General features: G+C 39.9%; 1 protein-coding gene and 1 pseudogene across 1 annotated transcript in view; one reads left to right on the forward strand and one right to left on the reverse strand.

The window, feature by feature from the left end:
* Window positions 1-13843, reverse strand: part of LOC133773444 (etoposide-induced protein 2.4 homolog) — a 55992-nt pseudogene extending 42149 nt beyond the window's left edge.
* The window catches only part of ZP4 (zona pellucida glycoprotein 4), a 48811-nt gene continuing 42427 nt past the window's right edge, over window positions 13842-20225 (forward strand). Inside the window, exons 1-2 of the mRNA XM_062210788.1 lie at window positions 13842-13992; window positions 18106-18231. Coding sequence (XP_062066772.1) covers window positions 13842-13992; window positions 18106-18231 — 277 coding nt within the window. The remainder of the gene's footprint in view (window positions 13993-18105; window positions 18232-20225) is intronic.

The following is a 20225-nucleotide window of genomic DNA, read 5'->3' on the forward strand; positions in this document are numbered from 1 at the left end:
CTTAGACGTTACAGTGGATATCACAGACATTAAAGCAATCATCAGGATTACTATAAACAGCTATATGCCAACAAATTGAAAAATCTAGGAAAATATGGATAGATTTTTGGACATATACAGTTTACCAAAATTGAGTCATGAGAACACTGAAAACTAAAACAGAACACAAGATGGAAATTGAATCAGTAATAAAGACCCTCCCAATAAAGATAATCCAGAACCCGATAGATTCATAGCTGAATTCCACTAGACTTTTAAAGAACTAATGCCAATTCTTCTCAAACTATTCAAAACAGTTGAAAAGAAGGAAATCCTCTCAAACTACTTCTATGAGGCCACCATCACCTTAATTCGAAAACCAGAAAAAGATACAACAGAGAATTACAGACTGATATTCTCAATGAACATAGAAATAAAAATCCTCAACAAGATTCTAGATAATCAAATAAAACAACACTTCAAAAAGGTCATCCACTCAGACCAAGTGGGGTTCATAACTTGAATATTTCCACATATGAAAATAAGTAAATATGATACATCATATTTGTTGAAGAACAAAACTCATTATCATAATAGATGCAGGGAAAGCATTTGATAAAATACAACATCCTTTCATGATAAAAACTTTGAGCAAACTGGGAACAGAAGGGACACTCCTCAACACAATCAAGGTACCGTATGACAAACCTATAGCCAGCATGATACTGAATGGGGAAAAGCTCGAAGTATTTCTCCTGAGATCCAAAACCAGACAAGATGCCCACTCTTACCATCACTATTCAATATAGTTCTGGAAGTTGTAGCTGGAGCCATTAGGCAAGGCAAAGAATTAAAAGGCATTCCAAAGGAAAAGGAGGAAGACAAATTATCCCTGTTTGCAGATGATATGATCCTGTACATAACGGAACCCAAAGTCTCCACTAAGAGACTATTGGAGCTCATAAGATAGTTTGGAAAAGTCGCAGGTTATAAGATCAACCCAAAAATTCAACAGCATTTGTATACATAATGTCAAGGCTGAGAAAGAACTTGTAAAATCAGCCGCATTCACAATAGCTAGAAAAATTTGAATAACATGGTATTTTTCACCAAATACATGAAAGATCTCTACAATGAAAATTATGAACATTAAAGAAATAGAAGATACAAGAAATGGAAACATCTCCCATGGTCAGGGGTTGGAAGAATTAGTTTCATCAATATGCCCATACTACCCAAAGCAATTTACAGAATCAATGCAATCACAATCCAGATACCAAGGATATTCTCCTCAGATATAGAAAAAAAGAACCTAAAATTCATTTGTAAACACGGGAGACCCTGAAAGCTAATACAATCTTAAACAGATATGGGGCATCACAATAACATATTCAAGACATATATTCCAGAGCAGTTATAATCAAACCAGCCTGATACTGACATAAAAATAGAAATTTGGACCAATTGAAGAGACATAAATCCTAGCAATTAATCTATGCATCTACACCAACTAATCTTTGATAAACGAGCTGAAAATAACTCCCTGGAGAAAGGAAAATCTGTTCAAGAAATCGTGTTGGGAAAATTGGCTTTCCACATGCAGAAGTATGAAATGAGACCCCTGCCTCCACCCTATGAAAAAAAATCAACTCACAGTGGATGTAGGATCTAAATCTAAGACCCAAAAGCATAAAATTACTAGAGGAAACACTATCACACTTTCAGAGGCAAAAACTTCTTGGATAAGAACCCAGAAGCACAGGAAATTAAAGCAAAAATAGACAAATTGGATTATATCAAGCTAAGAAGCTTCTACACAATAAACACTAAATGGTGAAAAGGCAACCAAAAGAATGGTAGTAAATACTTAAAAATTATACAACTTATAAAGGATTAATATCCAGAATATATAAGGAGCTCAAGGAACTCCATCTATATTTGGATACTAGCAAATTAGTAGAGAAATCTCAAGAACAACAAAATACTCCAGTTAAACAACAAACAAATGAAATTTTCAGGTATTTTTCAAAGGATGAAACACAAATGGCTTACAGACAGATTAAAAAATGTTCAGGATCACTCGCCATCAAAGAAATGCAAACAAAAGCCACCCCTCACCCAGTTAGTTGGCAATCATCCAAATAGCAATAAATAACAAATGCTATTGAGGACATCAGGAAAGAGGGATCCTAATACACTGCTAGTGGGAATGTAAACTAGTACAACCATTATGGAATACAGTAAGGAGATTCCTCAGAAATCTGACAATAGATCTACCATATATGACCCAGCCACCCCACTCCTGGGAATTTACCCAAAGGAAATGAAATAAGCTTATGAAAGAGTTATCTGTATGCGTTTGTTTATAGCAGCTCAATTCACAATAGCTAAGACATGAACATAGATGTCCATCGATTGATGACTGGATAAAGAAAATGCGGTGTACATACACCCTAGAATACTACTCAGTATTCTATAAGAAGAATGAAATCCTGTCATTTTTAAAAAATATAGATGCAGTTGGAGAATCCTTATGCACAGTGAAACAAGCCAGTTTCAAAAAAACAAATACGTTTTCTCTGATTTGTGGTAGCTAATATGTAGTGTACAAAAAAAGTAATGTATATGTGAAATTTACATCTTGAGACTCAATTATCCTTTGTAATCCTTGTCTGTACTCCAGAGGAACTCTGGTCTTTCTACTTCAATAATTTATTTAGTGGGGATTAAGTTTGTGATTATAAAGTAAATTAAAGTACGTCATTGCAAAAATAAAAAGAAAAATAATAAAGGGAGAAGGGGGAATGTGGGAGCAAGAGAGGGAGGGTGGTTGGGAAGACCAATTATGTTCATAAACCTGTACATATAAAATACAAAGAATCAGTTCTCTTTAAATAAATGAATAATATAAATGAATAAATAAACCCAAAATCAAAGACAATAAATCTTAAAGCAAATCTTCCAGTCCCCCTTGTGACCTTGACATACACTAGCTGTTTGAAATGAGCATTTAGACAGCGAAAGGCCACTGTCTGTTACAATGCTGTGGTCTGTGAGGCAGCTGTCCCTTCCTCTGCTCTTTTTCTCAACCAACAAAGAAAATCCTGAGAGAGAAAACGGAGTATTTGTTTTGAATGTTACTGACACAAGGGACATTTGCAGTATCTTTCTTGTGGAGGAAACTGCCTAAATGTTCTTGGGGAAGCACACTCCCCTGGAATAGGACAGGGCTGCAGTCCTGTCTCTGCCTGTGCAGGCTGGGCAAGGACACACCCTCCCAATGCAATGTGGTGGCAGAAGGCCACAGCAAGTGTAATCTGCAACTAGTGATGTATGATGGTTTTGGGAACTTGAAATATTGAGCAAGGCTTTAAATATTTATGACATAGATCAAAGCATACTGTATGATATGGATCACCTCACCATCCTTTGTCATGGAACATAAAGGCTTGGTTTTCTTTGTTCCTTTAAAAAGCTTTAGTTCATATATTACTATGCCTATGTACTTGCCTGCATATATAGTTGTTTGTACCCCATAATAAAAAGTGCTAGCCAGGGGCTATCTGGCAGTGCTCTTCTGTGGAAGACTCATTTCCTATCTTGTCATTATCAATTCACCACAAGTGGCGCCGGAACAGGGACCCTCAGCACAGCATGCACGGGTCGGCTCACCTCGCCTGGCAAGGGTTACAGTTGTATTGTTCATCTCTTCGAGATCCCAGTGAGTCATTTAACAAGGCAAATTCTCTGTCCCCAGTGCAACAGAAGCATAGGACAGAATTGTATTATTTATTTAAATAGGCAGAACACTCCATCCCTGAAAAGATCATCAAGCAATTACCTCAAGAAACTGATGGCTGTTGCCCTTGGTAACCTGATGGGGGCAACTAAAAGTGGCAGACTGGAAAAAATGGGAGAAAAAGTACACCAGGAGCCACGAGCTCCAATCCTGTGCTTCAGGCATGGTATTGCTGTTGGGATGAAATCAGCAAGGTTATGAGCCTGTTGGAGGCTCTCTATGGCCAGGAGAGCCACTCAACCATTCCAACTTTGCCACAGGATACAGAACCATCTGATTCCTCTATGGTTGCTCTAACAATAGAAATGCCATCTATACAATCAGCCTTACCAGGAAGGTTAAATAAAAGCCCGAGAGCAAGGGGACCCCTTATCAAAGCTGTTTGCCCTATTATAAGACCACAGAGGGGCCAGCACTGTGGCAGAGCAGGTAAATCTGCTGCCTGTAGTGCCAGCATCCCATATGGGCACCAGGTGCTCCACTTCCAATCAGCCCTCTTCTATGGCCAGGGAAAGCAATAGAGGATGGCCCAAGTCCTTAGCCTTTGCACCCAGGTGAGAGACGCAGAAGAAGATCCTGCTCCTGGCTTCAGGTTGAATGGCCCAGCTCCGGCCGTTGCAGCCATTTGGGGAGTGAACTAGTGGATAGAAGACTTCTCTCTCTGCCTCTGCCTCTGCCTCTGCCTCTGCCTCTGCCTCTGCCTCTTTGTAACTCTGCCTTTCTAAGAAATAAATATTTAAAAAAAAAAAAAGAATGCCCCAGCCTGACATGAATCTGTACTTTATAATGTATTTAAGGAAATAAAGATTTTAACAAAATATGGCATACAAAGTTCCTATACTGTAGGATTGTTAGAAAGCTTTGAAGGAGTTTATGAGCTGGTGCCATGGGATTGACAAACTTTCATAAAAGTAATTGTGATGGCAGCCCAATATTGAGTTGAGCCCAGGAGTATCAAGATCTTGTTCATGCCCAGGCCATGGATAATTTGACCCACAGTGTGCCTACTGGAACTGATCAATTACTAGGGAAAAGGGCATTTGCTAATCCAAATCAACAAGTTAATTACCCTTGGTGAGAGGTTTACACTCCAATTTCTAATGTGGCTTTAAAAGTGTGGGAAAATATACCTGACACCCATGACCCCTCCATCTCCTTTTCAGCCATTAAGCAGGGATCCACTGAAAACTACATGTTTTTTATTGACAAATGACAAAAGACCATAGGGCATCAGGTGGAAAATCAAGAGGCTATACAACTATTATTAAAACAGTTGGCTTTTTAAAATGCTAATCCTGTTGCTAATAAACCTAAAATAATGTTTACAAAAATGATTAAGTTATTTCAAACAGTGGGCACTAAAACTTATAAAACCAATCTGTTGGCTGTCACTGCTATAGTTCCTGATAAAAAAATGTTTTGGTTGTTACGATCCTGGAGGCCAGTGTTTTGTTGCTCATATTCTAGCTTATTTTCTTCCCATTCTCTTTCCTATTTGGGGTTGAGATTTATTACAACAAATTCAGGCTGCTATTCATACAAATTTATAATAGAGGCCTCCACCAAATCAACCATCCCCACACAGCACTGCCTTTAGCTTGGCTACCTGGAGCACCAGTATGGATTGAACAATAGCTCTTTCCTAAAGCAAAAGTAGTCATGGTGGAGGCCCTAGATCAACAACAGTTACAATTAAGTCATATTTAACATTCTACCAGGCCCTGGAATACACCTATTTTTACCATAAAAAAGAAATCTGGCAAGTGGAGACTACTCCATGACTTGCCAGAAGTTAATAAATGCAATCAGCCCATGAGACCCCTTCAGTATGTATTACCTAACCCAAATTTAATTCCTTTAAAATGTTCTTTCTTTGTTATTGATTTAAAGGATTGTTTTTTACTATCCTGTTGGCTAAAACAGACCAGGAAAAATTTACATTTACAGTGCCAGTTTTAAACCATGCTAAGCCCATAATATATTATCAGTGGAAAGTATCTAAATTTCTAGATCTTATGGTAGTTCATTAACTGGATTATACTTTAATAGCAGGCCATGCTATTAATTCTTCACATTTACAACAGCTTAGCAGTGATTTGTTACAATGCAGTTTACACATTGCACCAGAAAAAATTCAGTGCTCTTATTTAGGTTATAAGTTACTACCACATCTATTCCTTCCCTTTCCCAATTCTGTTTGCCTCAGACTTTAACCTTGGTACATTTACAACAGTATTTAGGTCACCTTAACTGGGCTTGCCCTTATTTCAGACTAACTATGCAACTGTAACAACTGCTTTTTGAAGCATTAAAAGGGGGAAAAAAAAATCCAGCCAACACCACTGAAAGTTCTCTTCAAATTCAACAATATTTAAAAGATATTAATCTAATCCTACAATAAAGTTTTGCTGATTACATTTCTAAAAATGTGCCTTTTCAATTAGCTATATTTCCCACTCCTATTAATCCTACCTACCAGAATATTGCTTGCAAAGGTTTCTAAAAATATTTATATAGGCGAATGGCTTTGTTTGCCTCATATCCCTTCTTGCAATATTTATCCTCACTCATAAACTATGACTGATTTATTCACCAACGGATGTCACTGATCTCTTACTTTAATTACACTTGACTTAATATTTATCTACCTTTTTCTAAACAGAAACATAAAAACGTATTACAACTTCAACTTATCAAGTTGCTTTTATTGATTATGTAGGAGAACTCTCCTTTAATCTCCCTAAAAATCCTTGATTGACTCTTTTTACTACTTTGCCATTTTCCTTCCGTTCCATAATTCCTAAGGTTCCCATTGCTTAAGCTCTTACTATTTTACATATAGATCCCCTCCAAGAGGAGTTATTAGCTATCAACAGGATTCACCCTCCATAGTAAAATATACTTTACCTCAAAAAACAGTTCAACATAGTGAGTTAGCGGCAGTTACTTTGGCTTTGCAATTATTTAAGGACCAACCATCCTTTAACCTTATTGCCAATTCTCAATGTTACTAATTTATTATCTCATTTGCCAAATGCCCAAATTAGTCCTTCTATTGACTCATCTACTTAGCCTTTTCTTAACTTCACAAACCTTATTATCATAACATCAATTTCCTTTATATGTTGCTCATATTCACAGCCATACCTCTTTACCTGGTTTTGTTTCAGAAGCGAATAGACATGCAGATGAGACTTTACATGACAGTACTCTTTTCTGATTCTATTCAGAGTCATGAATTTTTCTATCAGTCAGTTAAATCTCTCAATAAACAGTTTAAAATGCTGCTTTCCAATGCTCGTGCTATTATCTCTAACTGTTCCCAATGTGTTCAAACCCCTCGTTATTTTCCTTGTACTGCTGTCAACCCTCAAAGGCCATCCCATGAGCTTTGGCAAATGAATATAACTCACTGTCCTTTAAAACCCTTCTCGTTTACATGTTGTTATTAATACCTACTCAGGTTATATTTGGAGAACCCCATTTAAAGGAGAATCCACTATGTCATTAAACAGCTATTAATGGCTATTCCTTGGGTGAGACCAGTGTCTGCAAATAATTGATAGAATTAAAAAGGAGAGAAAGATCCTACATGGGAAGCAGGATACACAGCAGACTCGTAGAATGGCAAAAGCCCTAAACAGCACTCTGGCCTCAGAATCAGCCCTTAAGCATTTGGATCTGGCTAAAAAGCCCATGAGAGTTTCGCAGGCATGGAAAGCCAAGACATTCTGGCAAAAATTTAAAAAAAAATGACCTATACGGAGGATCTCTGTAAGTGAAACCCCAGCAGTAAGAACGGGCCATCAAAGAAGGAGGTACCTTTCTCTGAAGGGAGGAGAGAACTTCCACTTGACTATGGCCTTGTCTAAATAAGATGGGAGCTGATGAACTCAAGAGGCTTCCATAGCCTTGGCAGCTCATGGCAAGAGCCTCGGGTAATTACTGACATCATAAATAAGAGTGTCAATTGTTAAATCAACAACGGGAGTTACTGTGCACCTACTCCCCATGTAGGATCTCTGTCCTTAATGTGTTGTACTATGAGAATTAATGGTAAAACTACTACTCAAACAGTACTCTATACGTTGTGTGTCTTTGTGGGTACAGTCTGTTGAAATCTTTACTTATTATATACTAAGTTGATCCTCTGTATATAAAGATAATTGAAAATGAATCTTCATGAAGAATGGGATGGGAGAGGGAGTTGGAGATGGGATGGTTGTGGGTGGGAGGGAGGTTATGGGGGGAAGAGTCACTATAATCCAAAAGTTGTACTTTGGAAATTTATATTTAATAAATAAAATTTGAAAATAAAAAAAAATGGCTATGCCTTTCATGGACAAACCTGCTCAACTAAAAACTGATAATGGGGGCTGGGCTGTGGCACTGCATGTAAAGCAATGGTACCGGCATCCCATATGGGCACTGGTTCAAGTCCCAGTTGCTCCACTTCCATTCCAGCTCTCTGCTACAGCTTGGGAAAGCAGTAGAAGATGGCCCAAGTCCTTGGGCCCCTATACTCACATGGGAGACCCGGAGGAGGCACCTGGCTCCTGGCTTTAGATGCACATCTCCGCCTGTTGCAGCCATTTGGGGAGTGAAATAGCAGATGGAAAACTTCCCCCTCCCTCCAACTTCTTCCCTCTCTCTCCATCTCCCTCTTTAATGCTGCCTTTCAAATAAATAAATCTTTATAAAAAAAATTGATAATGGGCCTGCTTATACCTCTTCTACTTTCAATCATCTTTGTCATTTATGGGATATTAAACTCAATCATGACATTCCTCATAATCCTACAGGTCAAGCCATTGCTGAATGGGCCCATCATACTCTTAAAGCCCTTCTTCAAAAACAAATAAAGAAGCCGGCGCTGCGGCTCACTAGGCTAATCCTCTGCCTTGCGGCGCCGGCACACCGGGTTCTAGTCCCGGTCGGGGCACCGATCCTGGCCCGGTTGCCCCTCTTCCAGGCCAGCTCTCTGCTGTGGCCAGGGAGTGCAGTGGAGGATGGCCCAAGTACTTGGGTCCTGCACCCCATGGGAGACCAGGAGAAGCACCTGGCTCCTGCCATCGGAACAGCGCGGTGCGCCGGCCGCAGTGCACCTACCGTGGCGGCCATTGGAGGGTGAACCAACGGCAAAAGGAAGACCTTTCTCTCTGTCTCTCTCTCACTGTCCACTCAGCCCAGGTGATCAATTTCAGTTCACAACTGATCACACTGATAGACCTAAGAGTCAAAGGAATCACACAAACAAGATTAATGTCTGCTAATACTAACTGATTAAAAAAAAAAAAAAAAAGGGAGAGAATGATCCAACATGGGAAGCGGGATACACAGCAGACTCATAGAATGGCAGATGTCCTAAATAGCACTCTGGCCTCAGAATCAGCCCTTAAGGCATTCGGATCTGGCGGAAGAGCCCATGAAAGTATTGTAGGCATGGAAAGCCAAGACACCATGGAAAAGAAAAAAAAAAAGAAGACCTAAATGAAAGATCTCTGTGAGTGAGATCCCAGTGGAAAGAACAGGGCCATCAAAGAAGGAAGTACCTTTCTCTGAAGGGAGGAGAGAACTTCCACTTTGACTATGACCCTATCGGAATAAGATCAAAGTCAGTGAACTCTAAAGGCTTCCATAGCCCTGGCAACTCATGACTAGAGCCTAGGGAGATTACTGACGCCATGAACAGGAGTGTCAAATTGTTAAGTCAGCAACAGGAGTCACTGTGTACTTACATCCCATGTGGGATCTGTCCTTAATGTGTTATCTAATGCGCAGTGATGCTATAACTAGTACTGAAACAGTATTTTTACACTTGGTGTTTCTGCGTGGGTACAAACTGATGTGATCTTTACCAATTATATACTGAATCGATCTTCTGTATATAAAGATAATTGGAAATGAAAAAAAAAAACCCTGGTGTTAAATTGGAAATGGCATAGAAAATTAATTAATTTTTTAAAAAAAAATATTATGTAGGATCTCTGTCTTTAATGTGCTGTACACTCTTATTTAATGCTATAACTAGTACTCCAACAGTATTTTTTTTTCACTATGTGTTGCTATATGGCGGCAAACTGTTGAAATCGTTACCTAATATATACTAAACTGATCTTCTGTATATAAAGAGAATTGAAAATGAATCAGGATGTGATTGGAAGGGGAGAGGGAGTGGGAAAGGGGAGGGTTGCGGGTGGGAGGGAAGTTTTGGGAGGGGGAAGCCATTGTAACCCATAAGCTGTACTTTGGAAATTTATATTCATTAAATAAAACTTTAATTAAAAAAAAAAAACAAATAAAGGGGGGCAGGGAATCACTCCCAGGGAAATCAGACAATGGCAATTCTTTCATTTACTCATAATCATCTAATTTATTTTTCAAAATTTAATTCTAGCTCCTTAGATTGTGAAATCCCAACACAAAGGCATTTTTCATCCAGCTCATAAAGAACCACAACAATTAGTTTATTACTAGGAGCCCCCTAATTCTAACTGGAGAGGTCCTGAACCATTAATCACATGGGGGAGAGCATATGCTTCTGTTTTAGCCCATACAGGTCCTCTTTGGATTCTGGCTCATTGTGGTTGATCAGCCTGTCATCATGAGTTGGACACAGCAACTTTGGCAATTGAAGAAGAGTGGTTGACATTCTTTCACCCTCCAACAACATCTGATCAACAATTATTGTTTCTCTACTTGATTTACCTACTCTGCAAGATCCCCCTGCTGGTCATCATCCATTCACCTAGGGAGATATCAAATCTCTGGCTACTGCTGCTCAACATAACTAGCACCTAAAATGTGGTCGAAACCTTATGGCCATAATGCCTCAGCTTATAACTCTATGCTTAAACTACTGTGTGTCTTTATATTGTTGCCTTGTCCTGTGGTCTTTGCTGCTTTGCTATGTTATCTTATACTGTTTGTATACTGCTACCCTACACATTGAAAAGACCAGTAGGAGCTCCTGTGTTCTTGCATTGTGCATGGAATTGTTCCCACCCATCATCCTGGGGATCTGGTTGGCTCTTTAATGGTAAAGGATTAGATAGCGACTGGTTTAAAGTTCCAGAGCCATCCAAGGTTGGAGAGACAGAAAGACCTATTGACTTGTCCAGAGGGAAAAAAGAGACTGATTCGGGAACCTATTCCTGTAAATTAGTAGATACTTCTACTGAAGGCCCCCTCACTTGTATACTGTAAATATTACTGTTTCCTTTGTAAAACATCATGTAATTTCTGATTATTCTGATGGTATCAAAGATAATTTTTGGATCTATTTAGCCAACTCCAGTCCTAATGAGTCCTCCTTTTGCAAAAGGAAGAAGAAATCTTCTGATGTTCTTACTCATAATTTGATAGGCATCGGAGCTATGGTCTCGGTCTTGAAAAAGAAACTAAACATTCTTTCATGTAATATACAAACAAATCAGTCAATCATCCCATTCCTTTGCTCCCTGTATTCTTCCATTTATAAAGAAATAATACTCTGGTAAAATTCAACTCATCCATTATCCTTCCTACGGGATGGGCTTCTTTATGCAATAATTAATTTTATTCAGCTTTACCTCCTTCCTACTCTGGACTCTGTTCCATCGGAAGAGTCATCTCAGCATTGCTTTGCAATTCCAACAGATAAAATTCACATTACTGCTCTTATCTCCCGTCTATGCACCCTGATTGTGACGATGACCTTAATCTTCTGAGTGTAACCACGGCAGCCATTGTGGCTGCCTGTATTTTTACCTATTCATGGTATGGTGGTGGGTGCCCACAAAGCTTTAGGATAATTGGCACGTATATTATCTAAAACTGCTAATGCAACTGCCACTGCTTTGTCATATATTAATTTTAAGTTTAATCAAGTTCAAGAGGGAGTCTTATAAAAATCATGCTGCTATCGATTATTTGTTAAACATCACAATCTGATGTCAACAATTTCCTGAATTATGTTGTTTCAGTATTTCAGATAATTTAATTTTATACAAAAATAAAATGACAAAAATCAAAGAGGAAATGTCACATTTGTATGTTCAAACTGAATGGTGGCAATTGGGATCCTGGTTACATTGGTTGTTACCCTTTGCAATGCCACTTCTGGTGATATTGCTTCTATGTCTATTTGGACCATGCGTTGTCTCTTACATCTCTACACTAGTATCACAAAACCTGCCATCTCTGATTAAAACAAAGAAAGGGGGGATGCAGAGGAAACTGCCTAACTGTTCTTGGGGGAACACACTCCCGTGGAATAGGACAGGGCTGCAGTCCTGTCTCTGCCTGTGCAGGCTAGGCAAGGGCACACCCTCCCAGTGGAATGCAGCAGCAAAGGCAGCAGCATGGGTAATCTGTAACTAGTGATGTATGATGGTTTCGGGAACTTGAAATATTGAGCAAGGCTTTGAATACTTGTGACATAGATTAAAACATGGATATGGATCACCTCACCATCCTTTGTCACGGTACATAAAAGCTTGGTTTTGTTCCTTTAATAAGCTTTAGTTAATATACTACTATGCCTATGTACTGCCTGCATATATAGTTGTTTGTACCCCATAATAAAAAGTGCTAGCCAGGGGCTGTCTGGCGGTGCTCTTTGCCCTGCTTGTCATTATCAATTCACCACTCCTTCTAAAGTGAAGTAATGTGCTGCCATGCAGAAAAGAGGCAGCATGTAAAGATGTCTAAATCAACCCCAAATAAAGCTTTTACATTACTGTGGCTCAAATTGGACCCAATGCCATTTTTTAAATAAAAAGAAATGACCATTAATCACTTTCCACAAAGGCTAAGCTAATAACAAGTGAAGAAATCTCATATTTTGACTAAGTAGATATTTAAGGTTATGTCCATCATTAATATTTATCTCTGTAAAATATTGACATTTGTACTTTATGTAATTACTTTTTTTTTTTATTTTTGACAGGCAGAGTGGACAGTGAGAGAGAGAGAGAGACAGAGAGAAAGGTCTTCCTTTGCCGTTGGTTCACCCTCCAATGGCTGCTATGGCCAGCATGCTGCACTGATCTGAAGCCAGGAGCTAGGTGCTTCTCCTGGTCTCTCATGGGGTGCAGGGCCCAAGCACTTGGGCCATCCTCCACTGCAATCCTGGGGCACAGCAGAGAGCTGGCCTGGAAGAGGGGCAACCGGGACAGAATCCAGCGCCCCGACTAGGACTAGAACCCCGGTGTGCCGGCGCCTGTTGAGCCACGGTGCTGGCTATACTTTATGTAATTACTTTATGTAGTTTGTACTTTATGTAATTCTTCACCCTTCAAGACAAGCAATTTATTGTATATAAAGTTTTAAATGTGCTTTTCTGACAGGATAATCATCATTTTCTTACAGTGAGTGACCCAAGAGGCATCTTAGTTCTGTTTCTAATCAATATATTTTATCGTCTGGCTACATAACCTATACCCTACACGATGTGTGAGTCATCATCCTCTACCTTTTACCTGGGGAAGGTAGGTAAGGATGAGGCCAGGAGGAACACCTTGGCAGTCTGACGTTCCCTGCTGCTTTGGGCTGCCAACTTCAATTTAAATACAGCATGAATCAAGGAACATTAAATCCTCTCTATTCAGTTTTAAAAGTGTTTTGTTGATTGATTTATAGAAAGCAGAGAATAAAGTTAAATCATTCTACAAAGAGAAATACTTTTGCTTTCCATTTCATATGCTGATAATTTCCCAATTTGCAAAAGTAAAAACTTCGATGTCCAGAAATAGACTTTTTCAGTGCCCAGGAGAGTAGTAACACATATATGGCGATCTGCAGAGGAAACAGGAAAACTCCTGGGATTTGTTTGCTGTGAAGTCTGTGAGACAGAACCATATTCACCTTAGGGAAGCCTCCATTATTTGTACCCTGGTTACCCTGCTCTTTGTGTGTTCTTTCCCTTCCTTCAATTTGGTTAAGTTGCCACAACAAAAATACCAGGGCATTACATCGAACCTCCCCATCTTTGGCAGTCAGCAGTGTCAAAGTGGATGTGACACTGCTGCGGAACAGTCCGGCTGCTGTGTTGCCTTTCCAAGGCTTTGACAGTAAGCTAGACATGGCATGCATCAAGAGGACAGCTCTGTTCTGGGTGCATGAGAAACTCAGCCTCGTGGCCTGGGGAGGAATGCCACCACATCCCGTCAGACCTCGTGTTTCATCTGGAGTTCTTGGGGACCCCTGCCAGATACTCCAACCATCACCATCCTGTAGGGTGGGCAGAGTATGTGTTTGTTATAAAGGCCACTTAGAAGAAAATTAACTGAAACCCATTTGTGCTAGTGTAAGAATGGCAGGTTAATGATGAGGAAACAAAGATTTCATGGCACCACAGAAGAGGGTGCTGCTGTGAGGGCGCAGGAAGCAGAATCAGCAAGCTCTCAAATGATACAGATGTCTCTGCCTCTTTGCTTCTCTCTGCATATACCCCCATTCCCTTTTTGATCAACTGGATTTTTGGTTTCTCCCCAGTCCCCAGGGTGGTAGATGGTCACTCTCTATCTTTAAAGAAACTGACTGCTAGTCTCAATTCCAAATTCTTGAGAAATAACCAATATGTCCCATTCGGAACACGGGTTTCTATAGGAAGCCCATTAACTCTATTCAGGGACATCAGGTCAAAAGGTACAGAAATAGCTGCTAGAAATCTATCCTACAGACCAGTGATAGAGGGAGGCATTTGTTTCTGCCTGCAGAAGAATGTCTAACCCATGGACTACCCAAACACCAAAAGCTACATATCCCAAGATGCAATAATGAGGTAAAGTTCAAGAAGGGTGTTGTTGCTTCACACACGCTCCCCTCAAATGTTTTTAAAACTCGGTTAATTCAAAGTACATTCTATAAACTATCACCATCCCATTTATATTAATATCATTTATAGCTATTAATTGGTTGTAATATTTTTAAACTAGATAATTTAGCAGAAATTTAGTGTGAAAATGTGGCTTTATTTTACTTCTGTATATATACACATACACACCCAAGCACACTGCATTTTTCTACCTTGTTAAGAAGTCCACATGGATATTTTTAAGTCTCTCAAACTAGTTCATGAGATGCAAAGTCATAGATGGGGCTCATACAGGCCTTGGTCTGGATCTCAGCCCTCTCCCTTAGTCACTTTGTAATCTTAATCTTCACTGAGTTTATTTTTCCTTGTAAAAGGGAGTTAACAGCTCCCTCACCATGTTTTGGTGAAGACTGGAAAATGACAAAATATGTAAAATTTGTCTGGGTCTCTTCTTTGAATTTTGTTGTAGATTTCAGTTCAGCCCAAGTAATAAGGAACTTAGCACTCCAAGACAGCCAAAAATATGCTCAGCTGTTTTGAGTATTTTGCTACTACAGGTACCCAAGTATGGACAAAGTAACTACTGGTTGTCTGTTCTCTCCCAATGCTTACATTGTCTGGTTCTAGAATTTATCCTAGATATCCCCCATCTATATGCCATTATCCAAATCCAACATACCTAAATCAAGCAGCATATTTTTTATAATCTACTGCATTTATTGCCAAAGGGACCACAACCTGAGTCACCCTCCTCACACTGTCGTTCTTTTGTTCAGCTGCTCAAAAATTTCACACGGTTGACAACACCTCTGCTCTGACCACATCTTCCTACCTAAAACCTACATAAAAATTCATGATACACTGCCTTTTGTCATACCCTTTACTTTTATGAGCTAAGTAGAAAATCATCAGAAGGTGTTTTGCAACCCATTTGATTTGTTTCTGCTGGAGATTTCCTTGTGGTTGTGATTTAAAAATATAAAAATGCTCCACTTATCTTCAGTCTACTTGCTATCCATGACTTAACCAGATCTGTGCCAAGATGTCAAGGATACAGATGCTGTATACTCATAGACTCATAACCCTCTGCTACTATTCTAACCTATCAGTCACACAAATTAATTACCCTAAACAGTTCTTCCACTTACAGGAGTACAAGATTATAGCAGGCCATCAAGACCCAAACTTCCTAGTCTCCTAAATTCACTACTACCCTGGGAAGTAATATTCAAAATCTGTTCTCTGAAATCCTTCCAAAGGATTCAGAAATCCATTCTCCTCTTTCCCCCTTCTTTCCCTCCCTTCTTCTCTCCCTCTCCTTTTTCAATAAAGATATGCACATCCTTGAAAAGCTTAATAAAGCCCCACCTTCTCGGTGACTCACAACCTGGAATTCAGAATTCATTTCTTCCATTTGGTATAGTTGGTTAGCATTGTCCATGTCCTGGGTCTTTTCAGTCCTGCAACACTGTCACCTATCTTGTCGAACTAGTGCTTAGCTTTCTTTTCCTCAGGGATGCCATGAAGTTGAAATGGCATATTGAGGCCGACAGTGATACAGTTGTTCACTGTTCACTTCCAGGGCAGGGGCCCCATCTTGCTCATGTTCACTGCTGTTCCCAGGGCAATGTCTGATACTCACAGCAAGCACACAACCAACACTGTGGCCTGGGTGGCCTCTACCTGAGTTTTGCTTTTGACTTTTAACTTTATTAAAGATGTTACTCTATTCTCCCAACAATGCTGTGAGGCATGAAGCACTAGAGTTACCTTTCCTGGATGATAGATAGTAGACAAAGTTTTACTACTAAAGTGTTATTCCCTCAATTTTCAATATTGTTCGTGCCAAACCAGGAGATAAACTCTCACATGGAGGGGCCAGCATGTGGTGTAGCAGATAAAGCTGCTGCCTGTGACATCTGCATCTCTTATGAGTGTCTGTTCAAGTATCAGCTGCTCCACTTCTAGTCCAGCTCCCTGCTAACGGACTGCAAAAAGCAGCAGAGATTGGCTCAAGTGCTTGGGTCCTTACACCCATGTGGGAGACCTGGATGAACTGCCTTGCTCCTGGCTTCAGCCTGGCCTAGCCCTGGCCATTGCAGCCATTTGGGGAATAAACCAGTGGATGGAAGATCTTTCTCTCTCTCTCCCTTTCTGTAACTCTTTCAAATAAATCTTAAAAAAACAAAAACAGCAACAACAACAAAAAACTCGCATGGATTACAGCATTTGCTTAGATAGGAAATCAAAGTACTTTCTTTTTTAAGATTTATTTATTTATTTGAGAGGCAGAGCCACAGGCAGAGAGAGAGACAGGGAGACAGATCTTCTAACCCATGATTCACTACCCAATTGGTCACAACGGCCGAGGTGAAGCCATTAGCTTCTTCTGGGTCTCCCATGTGGGTGCAGGGGCCCAAGCACCTGGGCAGTCGTCCAATGCTTTCCAGGACACCAGCAGAGAGCTGGATCAGAAGAGGAGCTGTGGGGACTCAAACTGGCATCCATGGAATGCCAGATCCACAAGTGGAGGTCTAACCTATTATGCTGGCCCCCAAAGTACTTTCTTAAAACTTGTTTCTTAAAACTTGTGTATGAGTGCTGTAATGCCTTAGTCTTGGGTTTGGAGGATCAAGTATCACATTCTACACCAGCAGCTGTATGAATATAAGCTGTTTCTATGGAAGAAAGATTTTGGTACTAATGCTTTTGAAAACACTGAAAGCATCAATCAGGGCAAAGGACATGAGAGAGAAGTTTCCTTTGAGTTCCTCTATTGTTAAACTTCATTTGGAATGAAGTCTGCACTTAGTGAACAATGATGTTTTCTCAATTTGTGTTGATGTAGTCCCATAAAGGGTATAAGATTAGATCAGGTCATTCAAATCCCTACTTACTAGTCTCCTAAACTCACTTCACTCAACTCCCAAGAAACAACATCCAAAATGAATCCCTGGGCACTCTTTGTACAAGTACAGATTGTTTTGAGAACACTTCCTTTGGAGAAATCACATTCTCTTAACTTAAATTTCCTGCCTAAAAGCAGTTGAGCATGGCATGCCTCTTCCTGACCCAGGGAAGGAAAATTTCTCAACTGTTCTGTAGGTATGTTCTTGGTTTACAAAAAGTTCAATGCTAGGTGTTTTTTTTCCTTCTTTTGCTTACAATGTAGGACACTGAAGGTATTTTATTTTCTGGATTCAAGAACAATATCAAACTGATCTACATACTAGCTAGTTCATGATCTCCTTTAAATAAAGAAGTGCTGAATCATTTCAGTGAACTGACTTTAGAAATAGTAAGAGGAGCCTACTGTGTGATCCTGAAAAGAAATTCACTATCACCTGGAGCTGGGAAATAAATAATCTTACCAGTCAGTAGTGAATGCATAATACAATTAACAGTAAATTCTACTGTTCATTGAATATTTTCCAGGTGCCAGATATGAGTAATGCTATCAACTCTATAAGTAAGGAAACTAAAGTTTAGAACAGTTCAATAACTTACCCTAAAATTATGGGAATTGCAGACGGCACAGCTGAGATTGCCCCCGGCTGTCTAATGTCACACTGTATTCTTAATCAAGGTGTGGATTCCATAATGAAGTCAGGAAGTGATTATCCAGATGTCAGTGAAGAGCACAATCTGCTATCAGGTATTACCAATTCACTTTAACATACAGGGGAATTCTCAGAAACACACCTGTCCTGGCACCCTGTTTTACCTAGAGAAAAATAAGAAAAAAATGATGAGAAAATATAGTAAGAAATTGAGACAAGAAATGTTGCTCTGCTAGCTTCCACAAATACAGTGTAACAGTCAGAGTACACAAAACTGTATAGCATGTCATGCCACACTTTATAAATCAGAAATCTCTAGAAACCAATATGATCCCACCGGTATAATATTAAGCCTAAGATGTGAAACCATCATAATACCAATTAAACAGACTATGGTCTGTTTGTTGGGATTATTTTAAGTTTTCATAAGTAGTTTTTTTTGTTTGTTTTGTTTTTTTTTTTTTTAAGGGAGAGGGTTTATTGGGGAAACAGCAGGCTGGAGGGAAGGGGTGAAGAAGGAAAAGATAGAGAACGAGAGTATAAGAGAATCAGAGGAGAAGAGCTAGCGAGGAGAGCCACGTGTTCAGGAACAGGTCCTTTTAAAACTTTGCCAGAGGGCGGGCAGGGAAGCAGGAGCAGTGAATCCCATTAGGATGGGGGTGGAGCTTGGCACAGGCAGTTGGGCCATGTGACCACCTGTCTTTCAGCAATGGTGGCGGGAGCCAGGGCATAGGATGTAAATCAGGGTGTAGATCGCGCCATAGATAAGACTGTGTCATTTTCCTAACATTCCCCCCTTTTGTTTTTTATAAAGCAGGAGTGGCATGGAATTAGATTAGTCCCAAAAGCCCAGGAGGCGTAGTAGGACAATGATCTGTCTTTAGAGTTACTTCCTGCTGACATGGGGTGACAAGGTACTCTTCGCTGGCTTGGGGTGATGTCTCAAGCCACTGCCTCCTGGGTGGGGAGCCAAGTATGTCCCTGTAGCAGCATTTGGTTGACTGCCTGGTTGCTGAAGGCCTTTGTTTCATTATCACCAGCTGTAAACACTTAAACAGACACTGTAGTATACAAGACAGGGTGAGAATAGTAACCAATGATCCTAAGAGTGGCATTAACCAGGTAATGAGAGGATTGCATTGAAAGGAAATGGGGGGGGGGTGTCTTTGCACCCTTGTGGGGACAGTTTGATGGATGTAGCTTAAAGCTGATCCCAGCCAAGACCGGGAGAAAGGCCACTCACATAAGTTGTTAGTTTCAACAGCTTCACCAAGTTTCTTTAGCAATAATGATATTACTTTATCATATAAATGATAAATACCAGGAAAACATGATCATCCGAGGCAATATTATTCTTTGCAAATATAAATGGAAGAAATTTAAGATAAAACAAAGTATTTTCAAAACTAAGTTTTTAATGTTTTGAGGATGCCTATGTAAACATGAATCATAGAATTACAAATACACAATGACAAAATGCATCAGTAATGGATGTGAACTTATTTTTTCTAAACAGTTTTAGGCTATGATTCATTTTGTTTCTTAACTACACTTTTTTTTAAAAAAATTTTTTTTAAGATTTATTTATTTATTTGAAAGTCAGAGTTACACAGAGGAGAGGCAGAGAGAGAGGTTTTCCATCCGATGGTTCACTCCCCAGATGGCTGTAACAGCCAGAGCTGCGCTGATCCGAAGCCAAGAGCCAGGAGCTTCTTCCAGGTCTCCCACGTGGGTGCAGGGGCCCAAGGACTTGGGCAATCTTCTACTGCTTTCCAAGGCCATAACAGAGCTGGATTGGAAGTGGAGCATCTGGGTCACAAACCCGCACCTGCGCTTCAGGCCAGGGCATTAACCTGCTGCACTACAGCGCCGGCCCCTAAAAGATTTTATTTATTTGAGAAGTGGAGTTACAGACAGCAAGAAGAACAGACAGAGAGAAAGGTCTTCCATCCACTGGTTCACTCCCTAAATGGCCACAATGGCTCGAACTGGACTGATCTGAAGCCAGGAGCTTCTTCTGGGTTTCTCACGTTGGTGCAGAAGCCCAAGGGCTTGGGACATCTTTCACTGCTTTCCCAACAGACACCTG

Source organism: Lepus europaeus, chromosome 14 (genome assembly GCF_033115175.1).
Source record: "Lepus europaeus isolate LE1 chromosome 14, mLepTim1.pri, whole genome shotgun sequence".
In the NCBI taxonomy this organism is placed as follows: domain Eukaryota; kingdom Metazoa; phylum Chordata; class Mammalia; order Lagomorpha; family Leporidae; genus Lepus; species Lepus europaeus.